This window comes from Pongo abelii, chromosome 6 (assembly GCF_028885655.2).
Source record: "Pongo abelii isolate AG06213 chromosome 6, NHGRI_mPonAbe1-v2.0_pri, whole genome shotgun sequence".
NCBI classification, from domain to species: Eukaryota; Metazoa; Chordata; class Mammalia; order Primates; family Hominidae; genus Pongo; species Pongo abelii.
Genome location: NC_071991.2, coordinates 55,418,816 through 55,443,932, shown reverse-complemented (window position 1 = coordinate 55,443,932; position 25,117 = coordinate 55,418,816). Strand labels below are relative to the sequence as shown.

Below are 25,117 nucleotides of genomic sequence, written 5' to 3'. Positions count from 1 at the left end.
TGTCTCTTTTGATCTTTGTTGGTTTAAAGTCTGTTTTATCAGAGACTAGGATTGCAACCCCTGCCTTTTTTTGTTTTCCATTTGCTTGGTAGATCTTCCTCCATCCTTTTATTTTGAGCCTATGTGTGTCTCTGCATGTGAGATGGGTTTCCTGAATACAGCACACTGATGGGTCTTGAGTCTTTATCCAATTTGCCAGTCTGTGTCTTTTAATTGGAGCATTTAGTCCATTTACATTTAAAGTTAATATTGTTATGTGTGAATCTGATCCTGTCATTATGATGTTAGCTGGTTATTTTGCTCATTAGTTGATGCAGTCTCTTCCTAGTCTCGATGGTCTTTACATTTCGGTATGATTTTGCAGTGGCTGCTACCAGTTGTGCCTTCCATGTTTAGTGCTTCCTTCAGGAGCTCTTTTAGGGCAGGCCTGGTGGTGACAAAATCTCTCAGCATTTGCTTGTCTATAAAGTATTTTATTTCTCCTTCACTTATGAAGCTTAGTTTGGCAGGATATGAAATTCTGGGTTGAAAATTCTTTTCTTTAAGAATGTTGAATATTGGCCGCCACTCTCTTCTGGCTTGTAGGGTTTCTGCCAAGAGATCCGCTGTTAGTCTGATGGGCTTCCCTTTGATGGTAACCCGACCTTTCTCTCTGGCTGCCCTTAACATTTTTTCCTTCATTTCAACTTTGGTGAATCTGACAATTATGTGTCTTGGAGTTGCTCTTCTCAAGGAGTATCTTTGTGGCGTTCTCTGTATTTCCTGAATCTGAATGTTGGCCTGCCTTGCTAGATTGGGGAAGTTCTCCTGGATAATATCCTGCAGAGTGTTTTCCAACTTGTTTCCATTCTCCTCGTCACTTTCAGGTACACCAATCAGATGTAGGTTTGGTCTTTTCACATAGTCCCACAGTTCTTGGAGGCTTTGCTCGTTTCTTTTTATTCTTTTTTCTCTAAACTTCCCTTCTCGCTTCATTTCATTCATTTCATCTTCCAGGGCTGATACCCTTTCTTCCATTTCATCGCATCGGCTCCTTAGGCTTCTGCATTCTTAACGTAGTTCTCGAGCCTTGGTTTTCAGCTCCATCAGCTCCTTTAAGCACTTCTCTGTATTGGTTATTCTAGTTATACATTCTTCTAAATTTTTTTCAAAGTTTTCAACTTCTTTGCCTTTGGTTTGAATATCCTCCTGTAGCTCGGAGTAATTTGATCGTCTGAAGCCTTCTTCTCTCAGCTCGTCTAAGTCATTCTCCGTCCAGCTTTGTTCCGTTGCTGGTGAGGAACTGCGTTCCTTTGGAGGAGGAGAGGTACTCTGCTTTTTAGAGTTTCCAGTTTTTCTGCTCTGTTTTTTCCCCATCTTTGTGGTTTTATCTACTTTTGGTCTTGATGATGGTGATGTACAGATGGGTTTTTGGTGTGGATGTCCTTTCTGTTAGTTTTCCTTCTAACAGAAAGGACCCTCAGCTGCAGGTCTGTTGGAGTACCTGGCCGGCCGTGTGAGGTGTCAGTCTGCCCCTGCGGGGGGGTGCCTCCCAGTTAGGCTGCTCGGGGGTCAGGGGTCAGGGACCCACTTGAGGAGGCAGTCAGCCTGTTCTCAGATCTCCAGCTGCGTGCTGGGAGAACCACTGCTCTCCTCAAAGCTGTCAGACAGGGACATTTAAGTCTGCAGAGGTTACTGCTGTCTTTTTGTTTGTCTGTGCCCTGCCCCCAGAGGTGGAGCCTACAGAGGCAGGCAGGCCTCCTTGAGCTGTGGTGGGCTCCGCCCAGTTCAAGCTTCCAGGCTGCTTTGTTTACCTAAGCGAGCCTGGGCAATGGCGGGCGCCCCTCCCCCAGCCTCGCTGCCAACTTGCTGTTTGATCTCAGACTGCTGTGCTAGCAATCAGCGAGACTCCGTGGGCGTAGGACCCTCTGAGCCAGGTGTGGGCTATACTCTCCTGGGGCACCGTTTCCTAAGCCCGTCGGAAAGGCACAGTATTCGGGTGGGAGTGTCCTGATTTTCCAGGTGCTGTCTGTCACCCCTGGAAATGGAACTCCCTGACCCCTTGCGCTTCCCGAGTGAGGCAATGCCTCGCCCCTGCTTCGGCTGGCGCACGGTGCACTCACCCACTGACCTGCGCCCACTGTCTGGCACTCCCTAGTGAGATGAACACGGTACCTCAGATGGAAATGCAGAAATCACCCGTCTTCTGCGTCGCTCGCGCTGGGAGCTGTAGACCGGAGCTGTTCCTATTCGGCCATCTTGGCTCCTCCCCCCAAGTTTCTTAAAATATGCTTCAATTCAGCACTTTGGGAGGCTGAGGTGGGCGGATCACTTGAGGTCAGGAGTTCGAGACCAGCCTGGCCAACATGGTGAAACCCTGTCTCTACTAAAATACAAAAGTTAGCCAGGCCTGGTGGTGTGCATCTGTAATCCCAGCTACTTGGGAGGCTGAGGCAGGAGAATTGCTTGAACCCGGGAGGCGGAGGTTGCAGTGAGCCAAGATTGTGCCACTGCACTCCAGCGTGGGCAACAGAGTGAGACTCCCTCTAAAAAAAAATATGTAAATATATATATTTTATATATATACTTCAACCTATGAAGTTGTAATTACCAAATTTAGACCATTTTTTAGTTATTTTAAAAGTAAATTGAGTATAGAGTTAAGAAAATAATTCAAAATTCCTATGTAAAAATTGCTCTCCATTTAAGAGTGTAGGCTACAGGTTTTAGATAACTACAATATTTTAATAAACCAAAAGGTATGTGTTTGTATATAGTTTGCCAAGATTCAAAAGTTTTTGAGAAACAATTACATTTTCTCTTCAAAGTTTAGGTACTCTGACATTGTTTTCTAACCTGTGGTTTTGATGAATGTGCCATGAAAAAAGTGTTCTGTGTGCAAATGAATTTGGGAAATGCGGAGTAAGATGGATAAAGAGTACATATATTCACGTATTTATGAAGCATTTCTGAACAACCAATGTTTATAACAGGACAACCAGTTTCATTTCAAACTTTTTTTTTTGGATACACTTTTTTTGTAGGGATTACGTTTATAAGCATTTTAGATATTTAAGAGGTCTGAGAAATGAACAAAAAAAAACCATATGTGGTAGAATAGTATAAATAGCCTTATCAGAGAAATAAGTTTGATAGAATACTAATGAGAACTCTCACTGAATGAAATAAGGATCACTATCTCCTCCAAACTCCCAGAGGACCCCATTCTTCACCTACTAGTCCCTGGCAGATTCTGCCATATATAAAAATCATTTGTTTTTCTTCCTTGTTTTTTAAAACAGTAAATTTATGAATCATCCACACATACACAAATTTTTATTTATTTATTTCTTTAGAGATGAAGTCTTGCTCTGTCACCCAGGCTGGAGTGCAGTGGTACGATCGGCTCACTGCAACCTCTGCTTCCCGGGTTCAAGCGATTCTCCTGCCTCAGCCTCCCAAGTAGCTGGGATTACAGAAGCACACCACCACCCCTACCTAGTTTTTGTATTTTTGGTAGAGGCAGGGTTTTGCCATGTTGTCCAGGCTGGTCTTGAACTCCTGACTTCAAGTGATCTGCCCGCTTCAGCCTCCCAAAATGCTGGGATTACAGGTGTGAGCCACTGTGCCCAGCCAATTATATGTATTTAAAAGTACCACTGGAAACAGGGACCATGCCATATTTATCTCTTTAACCACAGAACACTGCACACGTCCATGCAAATATTTGTGGCACTCAGATAAAGCTAATTGAAGAGTGGTAAATAGTAGTGTACTGGGGTGGCACAAACCTTGAGAATGGAGCAGGCTAACTTCTGATTTCTTACCAACCTGACAAGTATATTCTGGGGTTGAATTTGGATTTAGGAACCTCCTCCTCATTCAGATTTCTATATCTTTGCTCTACACTTTGCCTTCTCTCAAAGATTAGGTGATGGAAGCTGCCTATTCTTCATCACCCCTTGCTATTCATTCCCAGTTTAATCCCTAGGAAGGTGGGTTATTTTTTTTTTTTTGAGGTGATACCAGTCTCGTCAGTCATGGGTTTCATGGAATAAAATGTCTTAATGAGAACATTTAGGGTTGTATCATTCAGTGCATGTGCTATACTCTGTATATTAGTCAAAAGTAATTTTTGTTTGAAAAATATTACAAAGTACATAATGAGTTTTATGATAACATTAATAAACAATATGAACATTTAGAATTTTGTTTTTGAAAATTTATATGCGATTGTACAAAGATTCATCAAAATCCAACACAGCATTTATAAAAGGAGCAGTTACAGTTTTATTATTTAGGTAAAATGTTTGTGTGGTCTTTTTTCTTATCTAAAAGTTACTATAATTCTCTGTGGTAAAAGGTATTGGTTCCCAATACATCTCAGTAATGCAGAATGGACAATTTAAACTTCCACATGCTTCAGCTGAATTCTAGAATGATTTTTTAATTTTTTAAGATTCTTTTTCTTTAAATTTTTCCCATAGTTGTTAACTTATGACTTTGTCAGCACTTACATTTCTCTTCAATGTTTCTTGAAACAGAAGAGTGCTGTTATATAAAAGTTGTTGCTACACATACAGGAGAAGCATATTGAGGTGTGCAGGGGCAGCGCTGTGTCCTGTTTTCTGACCTCCTTGCTGGAGTATTAAATTTCTAATGTCATGCATATGTAGAGGAAAAGGAGCTTTTGTATTTAAAATATTTAATGGTAAATTACAATGTTATTTTTAAAACTCTAATTTTGATTGCTTCATGCAAACCATGAAATATTTGAATTTCTTTTTAGTATACTTTAAAAAGTTAACTATATTTTGTTGTATTATAGTAAAGGTAATGGAATAATTTAGATTTTATCATTTTGCAATTAGTCTTTCTTTTCAGTGACAGACTGTTTTTTTAGGGTGAAACTTATTGGTATCAATTCTATTAAGGACCTCGAGCAACGATAGAAGGCCCTTCATTGCACTCTGTCTTTCCAATGTTGCTTTTATGCTTCCCTGGCAATTTGCTCAGTTTATACGTTTTACACAGGTAAGATGATTTTTTAAATTCATTTTTATGTTTATTTTAAGTTCTGGAGTACATGTGCAGGATGTACAGCTTTGTTATGTAGGTAAATGTATGCCATGGTGGTTTTTGCACCTATCAACCCATCACCTAGATATTAAGCCCAGCATGCATTAGCTATTTTGCATAATGCTCTCCCCACCCCATCCCCCGACAGGCCCCAGTGTGTGTTGTTCCCCTCCCTGTGTCCATGTATTCTCATTGTTCAGCAACCACTTATAAGTGAGAACATGTGGTGTTTGGTTTTCTGTTCCTGTTGCTGAGGATAATGGCCTTCAGCTCCATCCATGTCCCTGCAAAGGACCTGATCTCATTCCTTTTTATGGCTGTGTAGTGTTCCATGGTGTATATGTCCCACATTTTCTTTATCCAGTCTATCACTGATAGGCATTTGGGTTAATTCCATGTCTTTGCTATTGTGAATAGTGCTGCAGTGAAGACATGGGTGCACGTGTCTTTGTAATAGAATGATTTATATTCCTTTGCATATATTAATTAAGTTGAATGCAAGATGCACTTGGTTGTTCCCTTAGAAATTTTTAAATATGATTACATTTATGCCCTAAAAGATTTTCAAAATAGGGAATAAAGTTTACTTAAAGGTATTATTTTTATGAAATAATATAATTCCACATTTTTTTACTGTATTGACTAGTTTGACAGATTTTAAGGCTCGACATGTGAAAGAGTTTTTCTGTTATTTTTATTCACAAATGTTATTTTTGGTGTTTGAGATAATATCTGTATATATCTACCTATAGATTTTCCTTTTGTCCTGGGAATCATTCTGGGTGCCAAGCTACACAGCATGCTAAGGGCCAATCCTACTCTTCACAGCAGGATGTTCTGTGTCTAATCCAGCTAAATGTTGGCTGTTTTGTCTGTGGAGCAGAATTTTACCTGGCACCATTTCTGTGAGCTTTAATCATAAAGCTCATCATTGCTTAAGTGAGCTGAGCCTATATCCTGTTTCCAAAGCAACTACGTAACTAGTACCAAGAAACTGAATTGGGGAAGCAGAGAGTAAATGGAGAATTTTGATGAAATTTCATGATACTAAGATTTTCCATCAGAGCTCCTGCCTGCATAACAAATGCTGATGATAATAATAATATTCTATATTGGAAGTGAGAAATTCTGCCAAGAAGTCTCATGCTGCCAATAGCCTACAAAGAACGAAATTATAACCCCAGCTCAATTGGTGCTGCATGTTTAAAGTATTCCCTCTGTTTTACTTCATGATAGTTGGCCCCTTTCAGGTTATAACACAGACATTATTCTATGGTTTTCATTATTTGCACATGCCAACAGAGTAGAATAGATTTTTAATGAGCATCACTTCATTGCAAGCAAATTTATTAATCCAGTGGTACTGATGAAACTAAGACACTCTTTGGGGTCAGGCTCGATGGCTCACGCCTGTAATTCTTGCACTTTGGGAGGCTGAGGCAGGTGGATCACAAGGTCAGGAGTTCAAGACTAGCCTGGCCAAGATGGTGAAACCCTGTCTTTACTAAAAATACAAAAAAATTAGCCGGGCATGGTGGCGGGCACCTGTAATCTCAGCTACTCGGGAGGCTGAGGCAGAGAATTGCCTGAACCCAGGGGGAGGCGGAGGTTGCAATGTACCAAGATCGCACCACTGCACTCCAGCCTGGGTGACAGAGCGAGACTCAGTTAAAAAAAAAAAAAGAAGAAGAAGAAGCTATTGGGTAAGTTTGATATTGTTGTGATGATTTTCTAGCCATTCTCTGGATATATACTAGGCTTTTATTTTTCTTTACTAATGTATATAGTTTTGTTTGTATGTGTGCATTTCATGCTTACAGAGGAATAATTCAATGTTATTTTCTGAGAGTACTTTAAGATTTTATTCTTAATTGTGTTTTTCATAGATTAAGGTTAAAATTAGTTCATTGTGCCACCACACCTGGCTAATTTTTAAATTTTTTCTAGAGATGAGGTATCACCATCTTGCCCAGGCTGCTCTTGAACTCCTGGGTTCAAGCAGTCCTCCTATCTTGGCCTCCCAAAATGCTGGGATTATAGGCGTGAGCCACCATGCCTGGCCCAATTTTTTTTTTATGACTTCTATGCTCTCCTGGAATTTTCAATCCTATCAGTTATTTCCTTGAGCATTTGAAGCAAAACTAAAGACATATCTGATTATGTCAGGCAAGTGTTTGAGTGATCTCCAAGCTAAGAATAGTTTTTATATATTTAAAGGGTTATAGAACAAAAATAGAAAAAGAATATACAAGAGACTGTATGTGACCAACAAAGCATAACATATTTATTATCTGGCCTTTTATATAACAAATGTGCTAATCCCTGATCTAAATCTTCTGTGGATCTGTTTCTATTGTGTTAGTGATAGTGTCTTATCTCCATCTATGCTGGGTTATTTTTGATTTGGTGCTGGACATTACACATGAAAAATTGGAGAGGCAAGTAAAAAGCACTAATAAATCTTGAACCACCTTCATGCAATCAGATTGAGATGATCCGTAGATGGGTTTCAGTCTTTCTCAGGGCTGCTTGATTTCTGGTTCACTATTATAGCATGGCCTTTTGAAACTCCAAACTAAAGCACCCTTCTTGGTGCACTCTGACTGCTGAATCTGCTGAAATGCCTGCTCAGCTTGTTGGTCTCCCAACTGCCTCTCAGCTGGCAGGCATCTGCCTCTGTTGAAATTGGCAGATACCTCTGGGAGAAAAGTGGCCCAAAATGTCATGCTCATTGATATAGATTGCCATCTATCTTTTTAATTCCTCATTTGCTTTGTTAATAGTCTGTGGCTTTTATACATATTTTTAAAATATTTTTATTTATATATTTATATTTTTCCTAGCCATTCTAGTTCTTAGTGGGAAGGTTGGTTCAAATTCCTTTGCTTACCATTACTAGAACTGTAGCCCTCCTCTTATATGTACTTTCCCTGTGAATAGTAAAGTGTTAGTTTTCTGTATTTTTTCACTTTTGCTTTTTTATATTATTTCAGATAGCATCATTATTTCCCATGTATGTTGTGGGATACATTAAACCAAGCAAATTTCGGAAGATCATTTATCTGAACATGGTAACATTTTTAATTTATATAAGTCAAATATTAAGATAGGTTCTCAGAGTTTATAAAATTGAAGTGATTCTGTTTTATAGGGTACCTCCTCTTTGGTAATATTTAATACATATGGTATTGGTGATATCCAGAAGGAAAACTGGAAATGTATATTATAGATGTCATATTATAACAGATTATACTTTCAACTAGACTGTATATGTGTTTTACTGTCTAAAACTTTTGTTTTTATGTTTTACTTATTATTACTACTTTTAAAACTGCCTTTTCTTTCTCAGACATGAGATTTTTAGCATTTTGCCTGAATATGACACTCTAACTGAAATTTTATATTCTTGCAATTTTGTTTTTGGCTTAGGTCCCAAACATAGCTTCCTTAAAAACATAAAAAGTTAGTAAAGCTTTGTTCCGTTTCATTAATAAGATATAAGGCTATTTGTGTTATCCATTTCCTCTTGAGTGAACTTTGGTTGTATCTTTCGAGGAATTTTTAAATTTTATTTATGATGTCAAAGGCATAATATTTTCTTTCTTTATGTATCTATAGTATCTGTAGTGATAGTTCCTCTTTCATTCCTGGTATTAGATGTTTGTGTTCTATTTTTTTTTCTGATCAGTCTGGTTAGAGGTATATCAATTTTATTAATTTTCTCAAGGAACCAACTTTTGGTTTCATTGATTTGCTCTGTTGTTTTTGTTTTCTGTTTCATTGATTTCTACTCAATCTTTATTACCTCATTTCTTCTGCTTACTTTGGGTTTTGATCTCCTTTTTTTCTAGGTTTTTTTTTAAAAAAGGTATAAAGCAAAGTCATTGACTTGAGACCTTTCTTGTTTCTTTTTTTTTTTTAAACACAGGTGTTTAGTGCTATAAACTTTTCTCAAAGTACTGCTTTATCAGCATCCCACATATTTTGATAAAGTGCATTTTTAAATTTATTTCATGTTATTATCATACATTTTACTTAAACATATGATATAGAAATCTCAATAAATTTTTGTTTTTATTTAAACGGTAAATTACCTTTTAAAAATATTTTAAATTTTTAAAATGTTATATATTTACCCCGTAGTTACAATTTTCAGTGCCCTTTACTTGTGTACAGCCAGATTGACCTACTGTGTTCCTGCTGTCTGAAAGACCTCCTTTAACATTTCTTTTAGTGCAAATCACCTGGTCATGAAGTCTTTATTTTGCCTTCATTTTTGAAAGGTATGTTTCCTGGGTGTAGAATTGCAGGTTAACAGCAATTTTCTTTAAGAATTTAAAAGATGCTGCTTGACTTGTCTTGTTGTTTGCATTTTTTTCTTATGAAATCTGTTGACATCCCTATGCTTTCCTCTGTAAATAATATGTTACTTCTCTAGCTGTTCCCAGCTAGAGATAAGATTTTCTGTTTACCACTGATTTTGAGCAGTTTGTTTATATAATGTGCCTTACTATAGCTTTCTTTATCTTTCTTGTATTTAGGATTCATTCATTGAAATGAATCCTAAATCATTAGATCTTTAGGTTTACAATTTTTATGAAATTTGGAAAAATTTTGGCCATTATTTCTTCAAACATTTTTCTGCCTCCCCACCTCACTTTCATTTAGGGGACTCTCATTACATGCATATTGGGCTGCTTGAAAATATTCAGTGGTTCATGGAGCCTATGTTTATTTTTGTTATTTATTTAATTTTGGATAGTTATTATTGCTGTGTCTTCAGGAGTTCACTGGTTGTTTTTCTGCTGTATCTAACCTGTTGTTAATCACATCCAGTGTATTTCTCATTTAAGTCATTGTAGTTTTCATATCTAAAAGTTCATTTTGTATCTTTGAAGTATTTTTTGTCTCTAGTTAACGTGTTCTCTCTCTGTTACCACTTCTTCACCATGTGTAATACAGTTACAGTAACTGCCCCAGTGCCTCCACCTGCTAATTCTGTCATCTGTGTCAGTTTCAATTAATTGTTTGTGAATTTTACCTTCTTAGCTGCTGGATATTTTCTTATTCTGATAGATATTCTTGAGCTTTTTTCTGTGATGCAGTTAAGTTACTTGAACATAGGCTGATCTTTTCGGGTCTTGCTTTTAAGATCTGTTAGCTGGAATTAAAGTAGTGGTTAGTTTATGGCTAATATTGCTGCACTCTGAAACAAACTCTTCTCTGTAGACTACCTGGTGTGCCCTTTGGCTGCACTATTTTACATTCCCACCAACAGTGCATAAGCATTCCAATTTTTCTACATTTTTGCCAAGACTTGTTACTTCTGGTTTAGTTTTTGTTTGTTTTGTTTTATAATGGCCATCCTAACAGGTTTGAGGTGGTATCTCATTGTGGTTTTGATTTACATTTCCCTGATGATAAGTGATGTTGAACATCATTTTAAATACCTGTTGGACATTTGTATTTATTCTTGGGGGAAATGTTTATTCAAGTCCTTTGCTCATTTTTAATAGAAATATTTGTTTTGTTTTGTTTTGTTTTTGCTATATTCATCAGAGATACTGGCCTGTAGTTTTCTTGTAGTATCTTTTTCTGGATTTGGTATCAGAGTAATGCTGGCCTCATAAAATGTGTATAGAAGTGTTCTCCAGTTTTTTGGAAGAGCTTGAGAAGGATTGGTGTTAATTCTTATTTAAATGTTTCATAGAATTCTCCAGTGAAGCCATCTGGTTTGAGGTTTTCTTTTGTTGAGAAAATTTTTATTACTGATTTAATCTCTTTAGTTATAGGTCTGTTGAGTTTTTTTGTGTTTTCATAATTTACTCTTGGTAGGTTGTATGTTTCTAGAAATTTATTTCTTATAAATTATCTAATTTGTTGGCATATAATTCTTCATAGCTGTCTCTATAATCTATTTTGCTTGGTATTTTAGTTTTTTAGGGTGAGAAAGTAAATGTGGTTCCTGTTATACAAACTTGGACAGAAGCTAAAGTTTCATTCTGATGGATTTTAGTTACTTTGGGTGAAACATTACCATGTTTCAATGAGGAAGAAATATATATATATATATATATATAAATTATACTCAGAAAATATTCCCCACTAAGAAATATATATATATATATATAAAATTATACTCAGAAAATATTCCCCACTTTTCCTTCCAGCCCATTCTTTCCACCTTTCTTTTCACCCTGTTACTGCCTATTCCCTGTAGGTAAGAAATCTTACTAGTTTTTTGGTTGACCCATTTAGTTGGGCTTTTTTGAGTACTAATAACTGTTACATGTATATTTTTTATATCTCCTCTTCTTGTATTAAAGATAGTCTTTTGCACTTTTTTTTCATTTAACAACCTATTCTGGATATCAGTTCGTAGAGATTTTCCTCATTCTTTCTGGTAGTTTCCTAGTGTTCTACTGTGGATTTACTGTAATTCAGTCACTCTCCTATGTCTGGGCATTTAGGTTGTTGCCTAACTTCTGCATTTACAAACAATGTTGCAATAAATAATCTGATACATTATATTTTCCTATTGGAAGTTTAGTAATCCTGGCTCACTTTGGGAATTTCTACACCAACTAAATGACACAAAATTCGAATCCAAGTCTAAATAATATACAAGTCCAAGAATTCAGTTTCTCATGTGAGCACTATTTTCACCCCAAACTTGGGAATAAACAACCTATCAACTTGTAGAGATGGTAGGTGAAGTATTCTTAGTCACTGTGTGTCTTAGTCAGTTTGGGCTGTTATAACAAAAGTACCACAGACAGGATGGCTTAAACAACAGGAATTTATTTCTCACAGTTCTGGAGGCTGAGCAGTTCAAAATCAAGGTCCTAGCTGATTTGGTTCTTGGTGAAAGCCCTTTTTGTGGTTTGCAGACAGAAGTCTTTTTCTGTGTCCTCACATGGTAGAGAGAGACATCAACTCTCTAGTCTCTTATAATATGGACACACTAATCCCATTCATGAGGGTTTCACCCTCATGACTCAAACACCACCCTCCAAACACCATCAGACTGGGGATTAAAGATTCAGTCTATGAATTTGAGGTAGACACAAATACTCAGTCCATAGCACTGCAGGTACAGTTTTTGAGGACCCTAGCTTTATGTATTAGTCTTAATTCCAACTTCTTACCTTGCATAGACCCAAGGCCTCTTCTGCTGCCCTCCCTTTACAATACAAGCCTATAATTGTGACCTTATTCTACAGGCCTTTATAAAGACTGCCAGGGGTGGTGGCTCTCTGCTAATTAATATTGTATTTTTAAAAATTCATCTTTTTTCTAGCATCAGAAGTTCCTTCTCTTTCACATGAGTATACATTTTTTAAACATGTTTAAATATTTTATTTGGCAGTTTGGAGAGGAAGGATTTTCATGTTAGTTTAGTTCACTAATGTTGCTGGATAACTCACATACAGACTTGCATGGATGGCCAGGTTGTCTAAGTGAGGAAATAACTTGATTCAAGAGGCAGCTTTTTGACACATAAACCATTTAACTCTCACCTCAAGGAAATTTGCTGTGTCCAGAATTTGAAAAATAACAGTTAAGGAGGAAAATGGCTGGTGATAGCTGAGATGGAACAGGGTGACTATGTAATTTTTGGAATGTACCATTTATACAAAATATAAATGTTAATTGAATTGAATTGTTTCATTTTCCCTTATGTGCATTTTAGGCAATAATTCTAAAGGAAATAAAATTTAAAAACGGAATATCTGAACTCAACTTTTGGGTAAGATTCAGTGTTTTTAATGCAGTTTATTTAAATTCTACTTTTTATTTCTATAAACTAAACACAGTTAATATGCTTTAAAATGCTAATGACTTATAGTTAATAAATAGCTACTGTCTTAAAAATAGCTACTATCTAGGGTAGATAGATATGTAAGGAAATAGTCCTTAGCAAAGACTAGAAATCATTTTCAAGAAGTTAGCTCACGTATTTCACAACTAACTTTCAGGCCACTCTTCCTCTATGTTTCATTCTGCTATATCCATACAGCCTTGCTTTTTAAAATTTGTTTGTCTCGAGTTTCTCTCTTTAGCTTCAGTTAACCTTCCCTTCAACATAACTCAAGTTTGTAGTTTCTTTCCAGCTTTCTCCTTTCTTTCCTCTGCATCTATCCATCATCTATCTCTCTTTCCTTCTGCTTCCAACTTTAGACTCTATTACTTTTGTCCTTTTAACATTTTCCTTACAGTCTCCCAGCCCCTTCTAATTTGAACTCAGCCACTACCTAATCTTTGTTTGGCTTCTTCCCAAATATGCAGATGGATGACCCGTATTACCTCCATGGTTTCCTAGTAAAATAAGTTATTAGGCAGGTAGTGCAACTCCTAAATTCTCTTAATATGAGACAGATGATATTCTTTTTCTCAGGTCTGTGATGTACTTCTATTAAAAAATAAACCCTGGGCCACACACAGTGGTTCACGCCTGTAATCACAGCACTTTGGGAGGCCAACACGAACAGAGGGCTTCAGCCCAGGAGTTTGAGACCAGCCTGGGCAACATGGCAAAACCCTGTCTCTACAAAAAATAGAAAAACTAGTTGGGCATGGTGGCATGAGCCTGTGATCCCAACTACTCAGGAGGCTGAGGTGGGAGGATTGCTTGAGCCCAGGAAGGTTACAGTGAGCCATGATCACCCCACTGCACTTCACCCTGGGTGACAGAAGAAATGAACTGTATGTTTTCATGTTATATATTGAGAGGATAAGTCTGGAAATGTTACAAGTTGTGGAGGTAGGTTCCTACCCACAATACAAGAGAACAAAATGGAAGGAGTTGCTATTTTCTTCTTGTTGGAGGCATTCTCCCATCCTTTATGGTGAAAATATAGAAAGATTTGTCCACTAAGTTGTCGAATGAATGACATTATGCTTTTTTTGTCTGTTATTCTTTATTGGTTCTACGAATTTGACTCTACCCAGGCCACCTGTCTTTAGGCATGCAGACTTTGTAGAAATTCACATATTGACATTATACTTGTAATATATAATTCTTTCACTTCAGAAAAATTGAGCAATTTAATAACTCAAAAGAAGATCAGAATTTCAGTTGCAAACTATTGAAAAATGACAGTAAACAGAAGAGTGTCCATAAACATCAAAAAAATTCTGCCAAGGCTGCACTCTAAGGAAAATTTACTGTCTTCATTTTCAATAATATTTTCAGTAGTAGACTGGAAAGAACATGAATTGAGTAAGTTTTAAATTCAAGGATATCAAAGAAACAAAAAATCTAAGGAGAGAAAAGTTGAGATTTAACCAAATGTTCAGCTTACATGTTTTTTAAGCCTCCCTAGGTATTATTTTCTGTTTTTAGCTCTGTATATCTTTGGCAAAGGTAAGTATTTATTACACACAACCTGAACAAGGTATTTTTAGTTCTAAGTGATTCACTTTAGAGTTTAACATCAATAGAAGCAAATTCACTGTTTAATGGGAGATTCCAGTTTTTGGTGGCAAAGTAATTATTGAATTGAGCTCATATGAAATTTACAAAGGGGAACTTTGTGTGTGCCATGAGGCATAAGAATCATTACAAGAAGGGAAATGGAACCTCCAAGATAATCTAAAGCTCAGTACTAAGGCCAGATAAGGATAGTTTGAGAAAGGATATTCTTACTTGTGAGCATAGATTCAAAATTTCACCTAGATTAAAAACATTCCTTACACACGAAAGTATAAAAGATTAGTAACTCAAGAACAGCCATATATGTGATAAAGATAATCTACTTGTGATAATTCTGGCTTATTCTAGGAATCCAAAGATGTTTCTGGAAAATCCAAAAATGTAAGTTATCACAGTAACAGATTAAAAGAGAAAAATATCTTATGATCATCCCATTAGAAGCAGAAAATAAAATTGGTAAAATTGAACACCCATTTATAATGAAAACGTGTAACACAATAGAAATAACATTTTTCTCAACCCAGTAAAATTCTTCAGTAGTCATTAGTCTTACTGATAGTATTTAGAGTGTTCTGTTTAAAATCAAGATAAAGATAAATGTGCTTTTTCACATTTTATTAAAGTCCAAACTAGCCTAGTAATGCAAGAAAAGTAAATAATAGGAAAAGGAAAGAAACAGAAGGAAAATTTATTATAGTATCAATATTTACCTAGAAAGAATAAAATAATTGACAAATTATTAGGAATTAGAAGAATTCAATACCATGGGTAGATATAAGTTTGATTTTCAAAAATCAATTGCATTTCTATTCTTTGGCAACAAACAGAAAACATATTTTTTTAAAATATGCCTTATGTATTAGGAAGAAAAATGCATAGGATCTGAATGAATCTAACAAAATATATATAGTATTTGTATGAAAATTTATTTTAATAATTCTAAGACATAAATAGAAAAATAAAACACATTTATGTGTATGAAGGTTCATGTAATGCAGTTCTCCCCAGTTGATGTTCAGATTCAAAGCAATTTCAGCAAGGTTGTCTTGCAGGTCACTTTTCACTAAATGATGCTGGAATAGTCTATCTATATGAGAAAAACCGTATGTTATACACAAATATCAGTTCCAGGCCTAGCCGTTTTGAATGTTCCTAAGCTGGATGTCTTTTTGACATGTCTTTATAAATTTATAGTGCTCCAGGCTTTTCTTGATTTTCCTTGTGCTAGCCTTGGAATCAGCCATTTTTTTCCAAGGAGCCCTGGTTCCTTTTAGAGGAGAATGGTATTTGGAAACCAAGACCTGAGTGGTATGTGCACTCATTACTACCAGTGTGTCCTTGTTTCTAGGCCCTTTCACTGCACGTATGTGCACACGTGTGTGTGTGTGTATGAAATCATGATTTCATAACTATAGCTCCAATCCCCGCCCAATGCTATAGAAAGGCAGACTAGTTAGGTACCTCAGAACTCACAGAAAAACACCACAGGCTGCCATCTCCTGAAACTCCATCCAGTGGCAGAAGACACTCAGAAAGAGGGTCCAGGGAAATGCTGTCCATCCTGTGGGTCTGGTATCTACTATTCCCTCCAGGGAGGCTGCCCATGCAGGTAGCAGCAGCAGGGATCTAACAGGTGCCCTGCTAGGACTAGGCAGCCCAGGAAAGAGCCCTCTGCTCTCTGCAGACCCCCACCCCACAATCCTGGTATCTTTCACCCTCCACCTCATGGCAACAGGACATGGGAAGTACATTCTTCCTGCATCGGCAGCATGATTTGGGGCAGAGATGGAGCACAAGGGCACAAGATGAATCAAGCTGACCAGAATAGCACTAGCACTGCAAAGACTCTGAAAACTAAACTGTCATTGTAACTATAGCACACAGAAGTAGGCCAGGACTTGCGTGATAAACCTAAAAACAAAGTGACTGTCTGCTGAAATAGAAATTTAAAATAGGATCCACAGTCTCTAACATAATATGAAAAATGTGCTGGACACAATAGAAAAACCACTCATCATAGCAAGAATGGAGAAAATAACAACTTGAATGAGAAAAGACAATCAACAGATGTCAACACTGAGATGAATAGGATGTGGGGATTATTTGACAAGGATTTTAAAGCAGTCATCATAAAAACACTTCAGTGAGCAGTTTTAAATACTCTGGAAGCAAATGAAAAGGCTATAAAATCTCACCAAAGAATTTTTTTTTTAAAGAACAACTTGGTGATTATAGAACTGAAAAATACAATAACTGAAATTAAAATTCAGTAACTGGACTTGGTAGTGGAGTGAATATTACAGAGGAAGCAGTCAGTGCTCTTGAAGATAGAACAATAGAAATCTCCCAATCTAAATTGAGAGAAAAATCACAGGAAAAAGGACAGAACCTCCATGACCTATGGTGTAGTAACAAAAGATCTAATATTTGTATCATCAAAATTTCAGAAGGAATGGAAAAAGAGAGTGGGGCTGAATAGTATTTTAAGAAGTAATTGCTAAAACCACCCCAAATTTGGTGAAAGACACACCTGCAGACTGAAGACCCTGAGCGATTCCCAAGTAAGACAAACCCAGAGAAATCCATGCCAAGATGCATTATAAGTTAACTTTTAAAACTAAAAGAAAAAAATCTTGAAAGCAGGTACAGAGAAATGACACATCACCTACGGGGCAAAACTGACTTAAATTGTAGCAGACTTCTCATGTGAAAGTAAGGAAGCCAGAAGGTTGTGGCAGAACATTTGTCAAGATGAATTACATATCCAGTGGATGTTTCCTTTAGGAATGAAGGGGAAATAGACATTCTCCAATCAAGGAAAATTAAGATAATTTGTGGCTAGCAGAGAACCTTAAAGAATGGTTAATTGAAGTTCTTTTGTCAGGTTTGTTGAAGACCAGATAGTTGTAGATACGTGGTTTTATTTCTGAATTCTCTATTCTGTTCCATTGGTCTGTGTGCCTGTTTTTGTACCAGGACCATGCTGTTTTGGTTATTGTAGCCTTGTAATATAGTTTGAAGTCAGGTAGCCTGAGGCCTCCAGCTTTGTTCTTTTTGCTTAGGATTGTCTTGGCTATATGAGCTCTTTTTTGATAGCGTGGAATCAACCCAAATGCCCATGAATGATAGACTGGATAAAGAAAATGTGGTACATATACACCATGGAATATTATGCAGTCATAAAAGAAATGAGATCATGTCCTTGGCAGGGCCATGGATAGAGCTGGAAGCCATTATCCTCAGCAAACTAATGCACGAACAGAAAACCAAACACTACATATTCTTACTTATAAGTGGGAGCTGAACAGTGAGAACAGATGGACACAGGGAGGGGAACAACACACACGGGCTTGTCAGGGGAGGGTATGGGGAGGGAGAGCATCAGGAAAAATAGCTAATGCATGCTGGGCTTAATACCTAGGTAATGGGTTGATAGGTGCAGCAAACAACCATGGCACACATTTACCTATGTAACAAACCTGCACATCCTGCACATGTACCCCGAACTTAAAATTTAAAAACTTCTGAAAACAAAAAGAAAATGAAAGAATCCTAGAATATAGGGAAGAAATATAAAACAGCAAAATAGATACACAGAGGGGTTGATATAATAGACTATTCTTCTCATGAGTATTTCCTTTTGTGTACTTTTTTTCTTTATTTTGTTATTCTTTATTTAGATTTTTAAGTCAAGGATTTAATTCATTTATTTTCACTCATTTTTATTGATAAAGCTTTTGAGGCCATGAATTTGCTTCTTATCCTTGCTTTAAATGTCTTCCTTAGTTTCCATATGGAAATGGTATTTGCCTGCCATGCTTGCTGCCATCATTCTATTTTTCACCTTTCTGAATCTGTTTTTATTTGTCTTCCCTATGTAGCATAAGTTGAGTCTGTCTTTGCTTTGTGAGATAATGTGAAAACCTTTGTTGTAAGTTTTATGTGTATTTGGCTATATTTGCTTTGTTTCTGTATATGATTCTCTTTAAAACTTTTTGAATTTAGGAAGGTTACTATTATTTCCTCAATTATTGCATATTTGAAACTTTTTTTATAACGTCTATACTTGAATGACAGATTGGCTAGATATAAAATCCTTGGTTCTCACTTTTTAAAGTTTCTTAAAAATGCATCTACACCACTGCTTTGGTTTGTATGTTTCTTTTAACAAGTCTGATGCTAGCCAAATTATTCTGTCCCTTATAAATTCTGAGAAATTTTTCTTCATTTTTCATAGTTCTACTGAAGGATGTCTTGAGTTAGTTTACCATACCAGATTAATTTTTTTCCAGTATCCCCTAGATCCTTTCCAAATCCCGATTCCTTTTATTTCTGGAAAGTTTTCTTGGATTATAATTTAAACACTAGTTTTGATTCATTGCTGTGGGTTTTTTTTTCAGGCACTCCAGTTATAATTATGTGCCTTTCTTCCATTTCTACCACTTTCTCTGATACTTCTCACTTCTTTCTCTGGTATCATTTTCATTCATCATTGTTTTAGTGCCTTTACTTCAATTCCTTCATTAACTTATTTGAATTTCTTTTCTTTTAATCATCTTGTGATTTCATTTTTATTTTTGATAATATTCTCCGTTTCTTCCATTCCCTTTCTATGCCTAATAAACTCTTTATTTCTTTCTGATTTTTTCCCCATTTCTGTTCTTGGTTTTTGAATTTCTTGTTTAAATTGCTTTTTTAATATTTCTGAATGCTCGTTTGAGGATATTTAATTCAACTTTTAATTCTGCATAATTTTCTTCTGCTTTGTGAGATTTTGTCATTCAGTGGTGTGGATTTCATTAGCTGAAATATTTGACTTTCATGTTTGTTAACTTCTTAAAGAAGCTTTGGATATTTATATAGGCGTTTTTTCATCTATTAATTATTTTGTGTTTTCTAGTCCAAGTGCAAACCTCTTCTGAAAATGTAGCATAGTGTGATTTTTTTCTGTGAATAATTTTTTCTTTTTTTGTGCTTGATAGCAGTAGTGATGGATAGTCTTTTGGTTTGGGTTCTCATTTTTCCTGCTGGATACTTTTTCCTTCTTGCACTCCCCTTTTTATCCTCCTTTCTTTCCAGAAATGATGCCTTTCTGACAACAGTGTTTTTGTCTCTACTCACTGTTAGGCCCTGCTCTGTACTCCCATTTACCAATCTCCCAGGGCTCTTTTTACATATAGGATGGACTTTTCTCTTTCTTGGGTTATTTTAGTTCCAATTTTGACCCCTGTCTTTCCTTTTCTTCTTTATCCTTTTATGGGTCTCCCCTCATTCTCTGCAAAGGCTTAGGTCAGGGACGAGGTATAACTCTATATATTTGTTGCCTCCTTTTCGATTCATAGGTAATTTGAAGTTTGTGCTGTTACCTTTTTTCCATATATGTGATTGTATTGTTCTACTTGTTGGTTGATATATGCAGAGATTTGAATTTAGGTTGCTGTAACTTTCCCCAGGCTAACCAGAAGTACACAATTGTTCCCTTTTTAATCAAGGCTAGTCAAAAAATCAACAACAACAACAACAAAACAGAAGCCTCATTGCCAGTTCTAGTTCATATTCCTCTTTCTTAAAGGAAACCTTAAGTTTTCACATTTCAAACTTATTTCTTGAAGATGGGCTCATATATTTCCACAGGAGTGGTAGAAGAACTTTTAAGGTAGTGTTTTGAAAAATGGATTTTCGGCTGAGAAGTAATATTTGGAAACAAACCCATAAACACTCCCTTTTCTTAACAGAAATAAAAAAGAAGTAACTTTTAAAACTTCCTTTATATTAGGATATGTATGAGCAGCCACTTTTCTGACGCACACAGGGTTTTCTCCTTGTTCATATCCCCCCTCCCTCTGTCTCTGTATGGGGAGATGTTTTCTTCTTCCTTCTTTCTTTCTTGCCTATTAACCTTTTCACTCCTTAAGACAAAAAAAAAAAAAGAGATTTAGGATATGTAGAATTCTAGTGTTGCTATGTATTTTATACCAGTGTCATCAGTTTTAATTCTTAGCTTTTAAACAAGATTTTCTAAAGGAACTTTTTTAAAAAACCTCACCATTTATACCTCACATAATTAAAATTTTTCTATGTCATTTATAGATGTAATTGAATACTTTAACTGGGTGATTTGTAGTTTTGAATACTGGACTTCTATTTTATTTTCTAGCTAATTCAAGGTAGTGCCTGGTGGTGTGGAACAATCATTTTGAAATTTCTGACATCTAAAATCTTAGGTGTTTCAGACCACGTAAGTACTTTTTAGTTAAAACATAAAAGTTCTTATAAATATGTAGCTGAATGAAAACTTTGAAACCATCTATTCTTATCTCATTTTACAGAAGTTAAGTGCCTTCTTTAAGGTCTCTAGACAAGTTATTGGCAGAATCAATAATAAAGTCTTCCAGTTCAGTGATCATTGCAACCCACTAAAAAGAAAGAATATTTGTGAAGGCTGACTTGGCCTTTTAGGAAAAAAAAAAACTTTGTTTTTTATTTTAACTAACTTTTAAAAAGTTTGTTAAGTAATTATTTGTTTATATTTCAGTTAAAATACAAATAATTAGTTGTTTACGTCATAAATTATCCATTTATTGCAGATATTAACATATGGGAGGCTGTCCTCAGCTTTGAAAATACAGAACTCTTAAAATCTCAGTATTGTTTTATTTATTTATAACTATGGACTAAAGTCAATGTATGATTTGATGTTTTAAGGCCTTTCTCGTTATATAAAAAGAGAATGTTAAAAAATTTTGATCTTTTCATTTTCTAGGAAATACATGCAGAGCATTTATCTCTCGTGGTATTTCTGTTTGTTAATGTCTTAAAGAGTAGCCCTCTTCAAGGCCTAAGTCCCTGCTTAACTAACTGGTTTAGGGAATAGAAAATAATGCATGAATCTGCTTTTTATTTCTAGCACTTTCTGTTTAGAAATAAGCATACATGAGTATATCATACAATAACCAATTTTGAAATTTACCTCATTTAATGCTATCCAGTTAGGGCCCTGTTTGCTGCTGAAATTTTGTACTTTGACAAGGGGTTATAGTATTACTTCTCTAAAAGGTCAAATGCTATCTCTATGCAATATAACATACAACATGTTTATATTAAATAAAATTTCTAAATGTAAGCGTTTGCCATTTATTGCTAGCTTTGCGTGGTGGTTTATTAGTTTATTTGTTGCTGCTGTTCTCTGGTATGTCTGACACATTTCCCCATTCTCCTTTCCTTTTTATTGTTTTTAACTTTATTATATATGTCTTATGATAAATTTTATTTAGACCTTCTAAGTTATTTATCTGTTAAGTTTGTTTATGATTATGTTTCTTGCCTTACTTCACATTGACCCCCAGCTCTTTACAAAATTTTTTTTTTTTTTTGAAACACAGTCTCACTCTGTGACCCAGGCTGGAGTGCAGTGGCCAATCTTGGGTCACTGCAACCTCCACCTCCTGGGTTCAAGCAATTCTCGTGCCTCAGCTTCCTGAGTAGCTGAGATTATAGGCACGTGCCACCACGCCTGGCTAATTTTTGTATTATTAGTAGAGATGGGATTCCAGCATGTTGGCCAGCCTGGTCTCAAACTCCTGACCTCAAGTGATCCACCTGCCTTGGCCTCCCAAAGTGCGGGGATTACAGGTGTGAACCACCATGTCTACCCTACAAATCTTAAAAAACAAACAAAAAATACAAACACACTTCGTTGGTAGTCCTGAGTGACTTCCTTTATGTGACAGTTATGAGGAAGACCTGAAATTATAGTGGTTTGGTTAAATTAGTGTTAGTCACCAGGCCTACTCTAAATTAGAAAAATAAAATGCAACTCTAAATTATCCTTGAGTACTGGTAGATTAGGAAAAATAATTGAATGAAAACCACTTATAATCATCAAATTTGTTATAAGATAATTTCTGTCCCTATAAGATAATTTCTTTCCCTATAAAATAATTTAAATTAAGAGTTTACTTGCCAGATATTTTCCTTTTTCTGGCCTTCTGAGGATGCTGTGGAAAAATAATTGTCTCACCAAGAGCAGGTTGTAAATAATCAGTAGAAAAATAGAAGTTCTGCATTGGATTTGGTTGTTAGTATCTATTTTTAGCCTTGGAGATCAAATAGCTAAATCGAAGATCTAAGTGGTATGTATGATTGTTGTAATTCTTATGAGGATCAGATCTCATATTCAGTGGTTTGAATATATGTCTGTAAAACATCAAGAAATACCAAATATTGTAATCAGTCTGTGAGGCTTTGTGAAATTGACAATGCACAGAAAGCTTATGACCTACAATGTATGTTGAAAGAGGTTAAGTAAAATAGTTTTTCATGATAAATTGTCTTATTATAAAATGTAATTAACTACATGGTGGTTTCTTCTCAGCAGATATTGATTTTAGCTCACTCTTTATCATCTTCTCTTTATTTTTTTCTGACTTCTTTCTACTTTTCATTTTTCATGATATTTCTCTTAATTTTCAGTTATCTTGAGAAGTCAGCACATCGTATATTTGGTTCACTGTAGTTTTTTGTTTTCTTAGAGGGATGTCTAAATACATTGGATTTATCTGCTCTATAAACTGTTATTCTTACATCAATAAAGTATTACTGGCTATAGGCTATAATCATTTGTGTAATTTTAATTCATTTTACTTTATTTTCTCCCAGATTCGCCTGAGTGATCTTACAGCAGCCAGAATCTTAAGGTATACAGATTTTGATACTTTAATATACACCTGTGCTCCCAAATTTGACTTCATGGAAAAAGCAGTATGAATGTTTCTTTTTTCCTTCTCTACTAATATGAGTTTTTGCTCTAGTTTTTTTTTAATCTGAAACTCAAAATTTTTACTCAGAAACAGTCAACTTATTTTATATTTTTTTACTGTAACTTGCTAATCCATGTTCCTCACTTGTTTTTTTATCTGTAAAATTAAAAGATAGCCTCATATCTTATAGAGTTATTGATGATGGTTAAATGAGATAATCTGAGAAGAGTGTTTAACATACTATATGACCCATAATAATTATTATTACCAATCAACTACTTTTAATAATCTAGGTCACTTGGAAATATGGGACCATTCAGGAAAAAGTCTAAATTCTTGTTTCTGTTTTTAAGAAATTCAGTTTTATTACAGTTAACACCCCAAATATTATAACATTTTTAACAAGGTGTTACCAAGAAAGGTATGCTACTGATGAGTTTTAATGAACATATAAAAATTCATTTTAAATTATACAAATGCAAGGTATTATTCTTTTTAAAAAGTTCATGCTATAAAGCTTTAAAACATAGGCTGGGCGTGGTGGTTCATCCCTGTAATCCCAGCACTTTTGGAGGCTGAGGCAGGTGGATCACGTGAGGTCAGGAGTTTGAGACGAGCCTGGCCAACATCGTGGTAACCCCATCTCTACTAAAAATACAAAAATTAGCCAGGCATGTTGATGCATGCCTGTAGTCCCAGCCTGAGTAGGAAGCTGAGGCAGGAGAATTGCTTGAACCCTGGAGGCGGAGATTGCAGTGAGCTGAGATCGCACCAGTGCACTTCAGCCTGGGCGAAAGAGTGAGACTCTGTATCAAAAAAAGAAAAAAAAAATTGGCTTCTTTGTAGAGTCATGGAACATAAGATCAGGAAGGGCTCTTAGAGACCATGCCATATAGTTCTTTCATTTGCAGATAAAGAAAAGTTGAAGAGATTTGCCTAAAGCACACACAAGCCAAGATCAGGACATGGATTCTAATGGATTCTAGAACTCTCAATCCAGGGCTTTCCTCTATTTGTAGCTTAATTTTTTTCATAGAACATAACAAAGTTGCTACTGGATTGATTATTTCTTGTGTAATTATTATGAATTCTGCATTAGTGGTAAATAATAAAATTTTACATTCTTCTCTTATCCATCCAACCAATCATCCATTCATTCAAAAACTATTATTGACTACAGTTATCCATGAGGCAGTTTGCTGTAGCACGACAAAGAGGAAAATGAACTGGTTTCTTGCTTTTAAGAAATGTATAATTTAGTTACATGGCAAATTACTCCTTATCACAATAACAGGTCATCAGAATTAGTTAGCCAATGTTATTTCTGTACTTATTCATAGTTTTAGTAATTAACTTTGGTTAGCTTGCTTTCTTTTTAGCTCTACTTTCACTAATGAAAATAATGGAGCTATGTAGTACAGAAAATTATAATGTAGGACCCAGGAATCGGTAAACACACATTTTAAAACTTAGTATTATGTAAATAAAAGAAAATAAAAACATAATAGATATAGCAATTCTAGTTTTATTAAAGTAATAAATTTTTCATTAAATTTTTGGAATACTTTTTATAACTATTTTTATAATTTTAATTATTTCATTAAGGCATGGAAGACAATAAATATATATTCTGCTGATGACAAAGAAATTTTACCTTTTACTTTTAAGGAATGTTATCATGGCACTTAGTTTGACATAGATGTTTACTAATTTAATGTAAAAATCGTAAGTAACTATTTTGAATAATTTGGTATATTTCAGACTCCGCTGAGATACACAAAGACATTATTGCTTCCAGTTGTTATGGTGATTACATGTTTTATCTTTAAAAAGGTATTTTTAAACAAATTATTATTTGTTTTTG

At 35.5% G+C, this 25,117-nt stretch overlaps 1 protein-coding gene across 1 annotated transcript in view; it reads left to right on the top strand.

Moving 5' to 3' along the window:
* LOC100450355 (probable C-mannosyltransferase DPY19L2) overlaps nt 1-25,117 on the top strand; it is a 65,109-nt gene that overhangs the window by 13,622 nt on the left and 26,370 nt on the right. Inside the window, 6 exon segments of the mRNA XM_054560769.1 lie at nt 4,914-5,013; nt 8,052-8,129; nt 12,752-12,808; nt 14,843-14,875; nt 20,652-20,732; nt 23,153-23,254. Of these exon segments, the coding sequence (XP_054416744.1) occupies nt 4,914-5,013; nt 8,052-8,129; nt 12,752-12,808; nt 14,843-14,875; nt 20,652-20,732; nt 23,153-23,254 (451 nt within the window).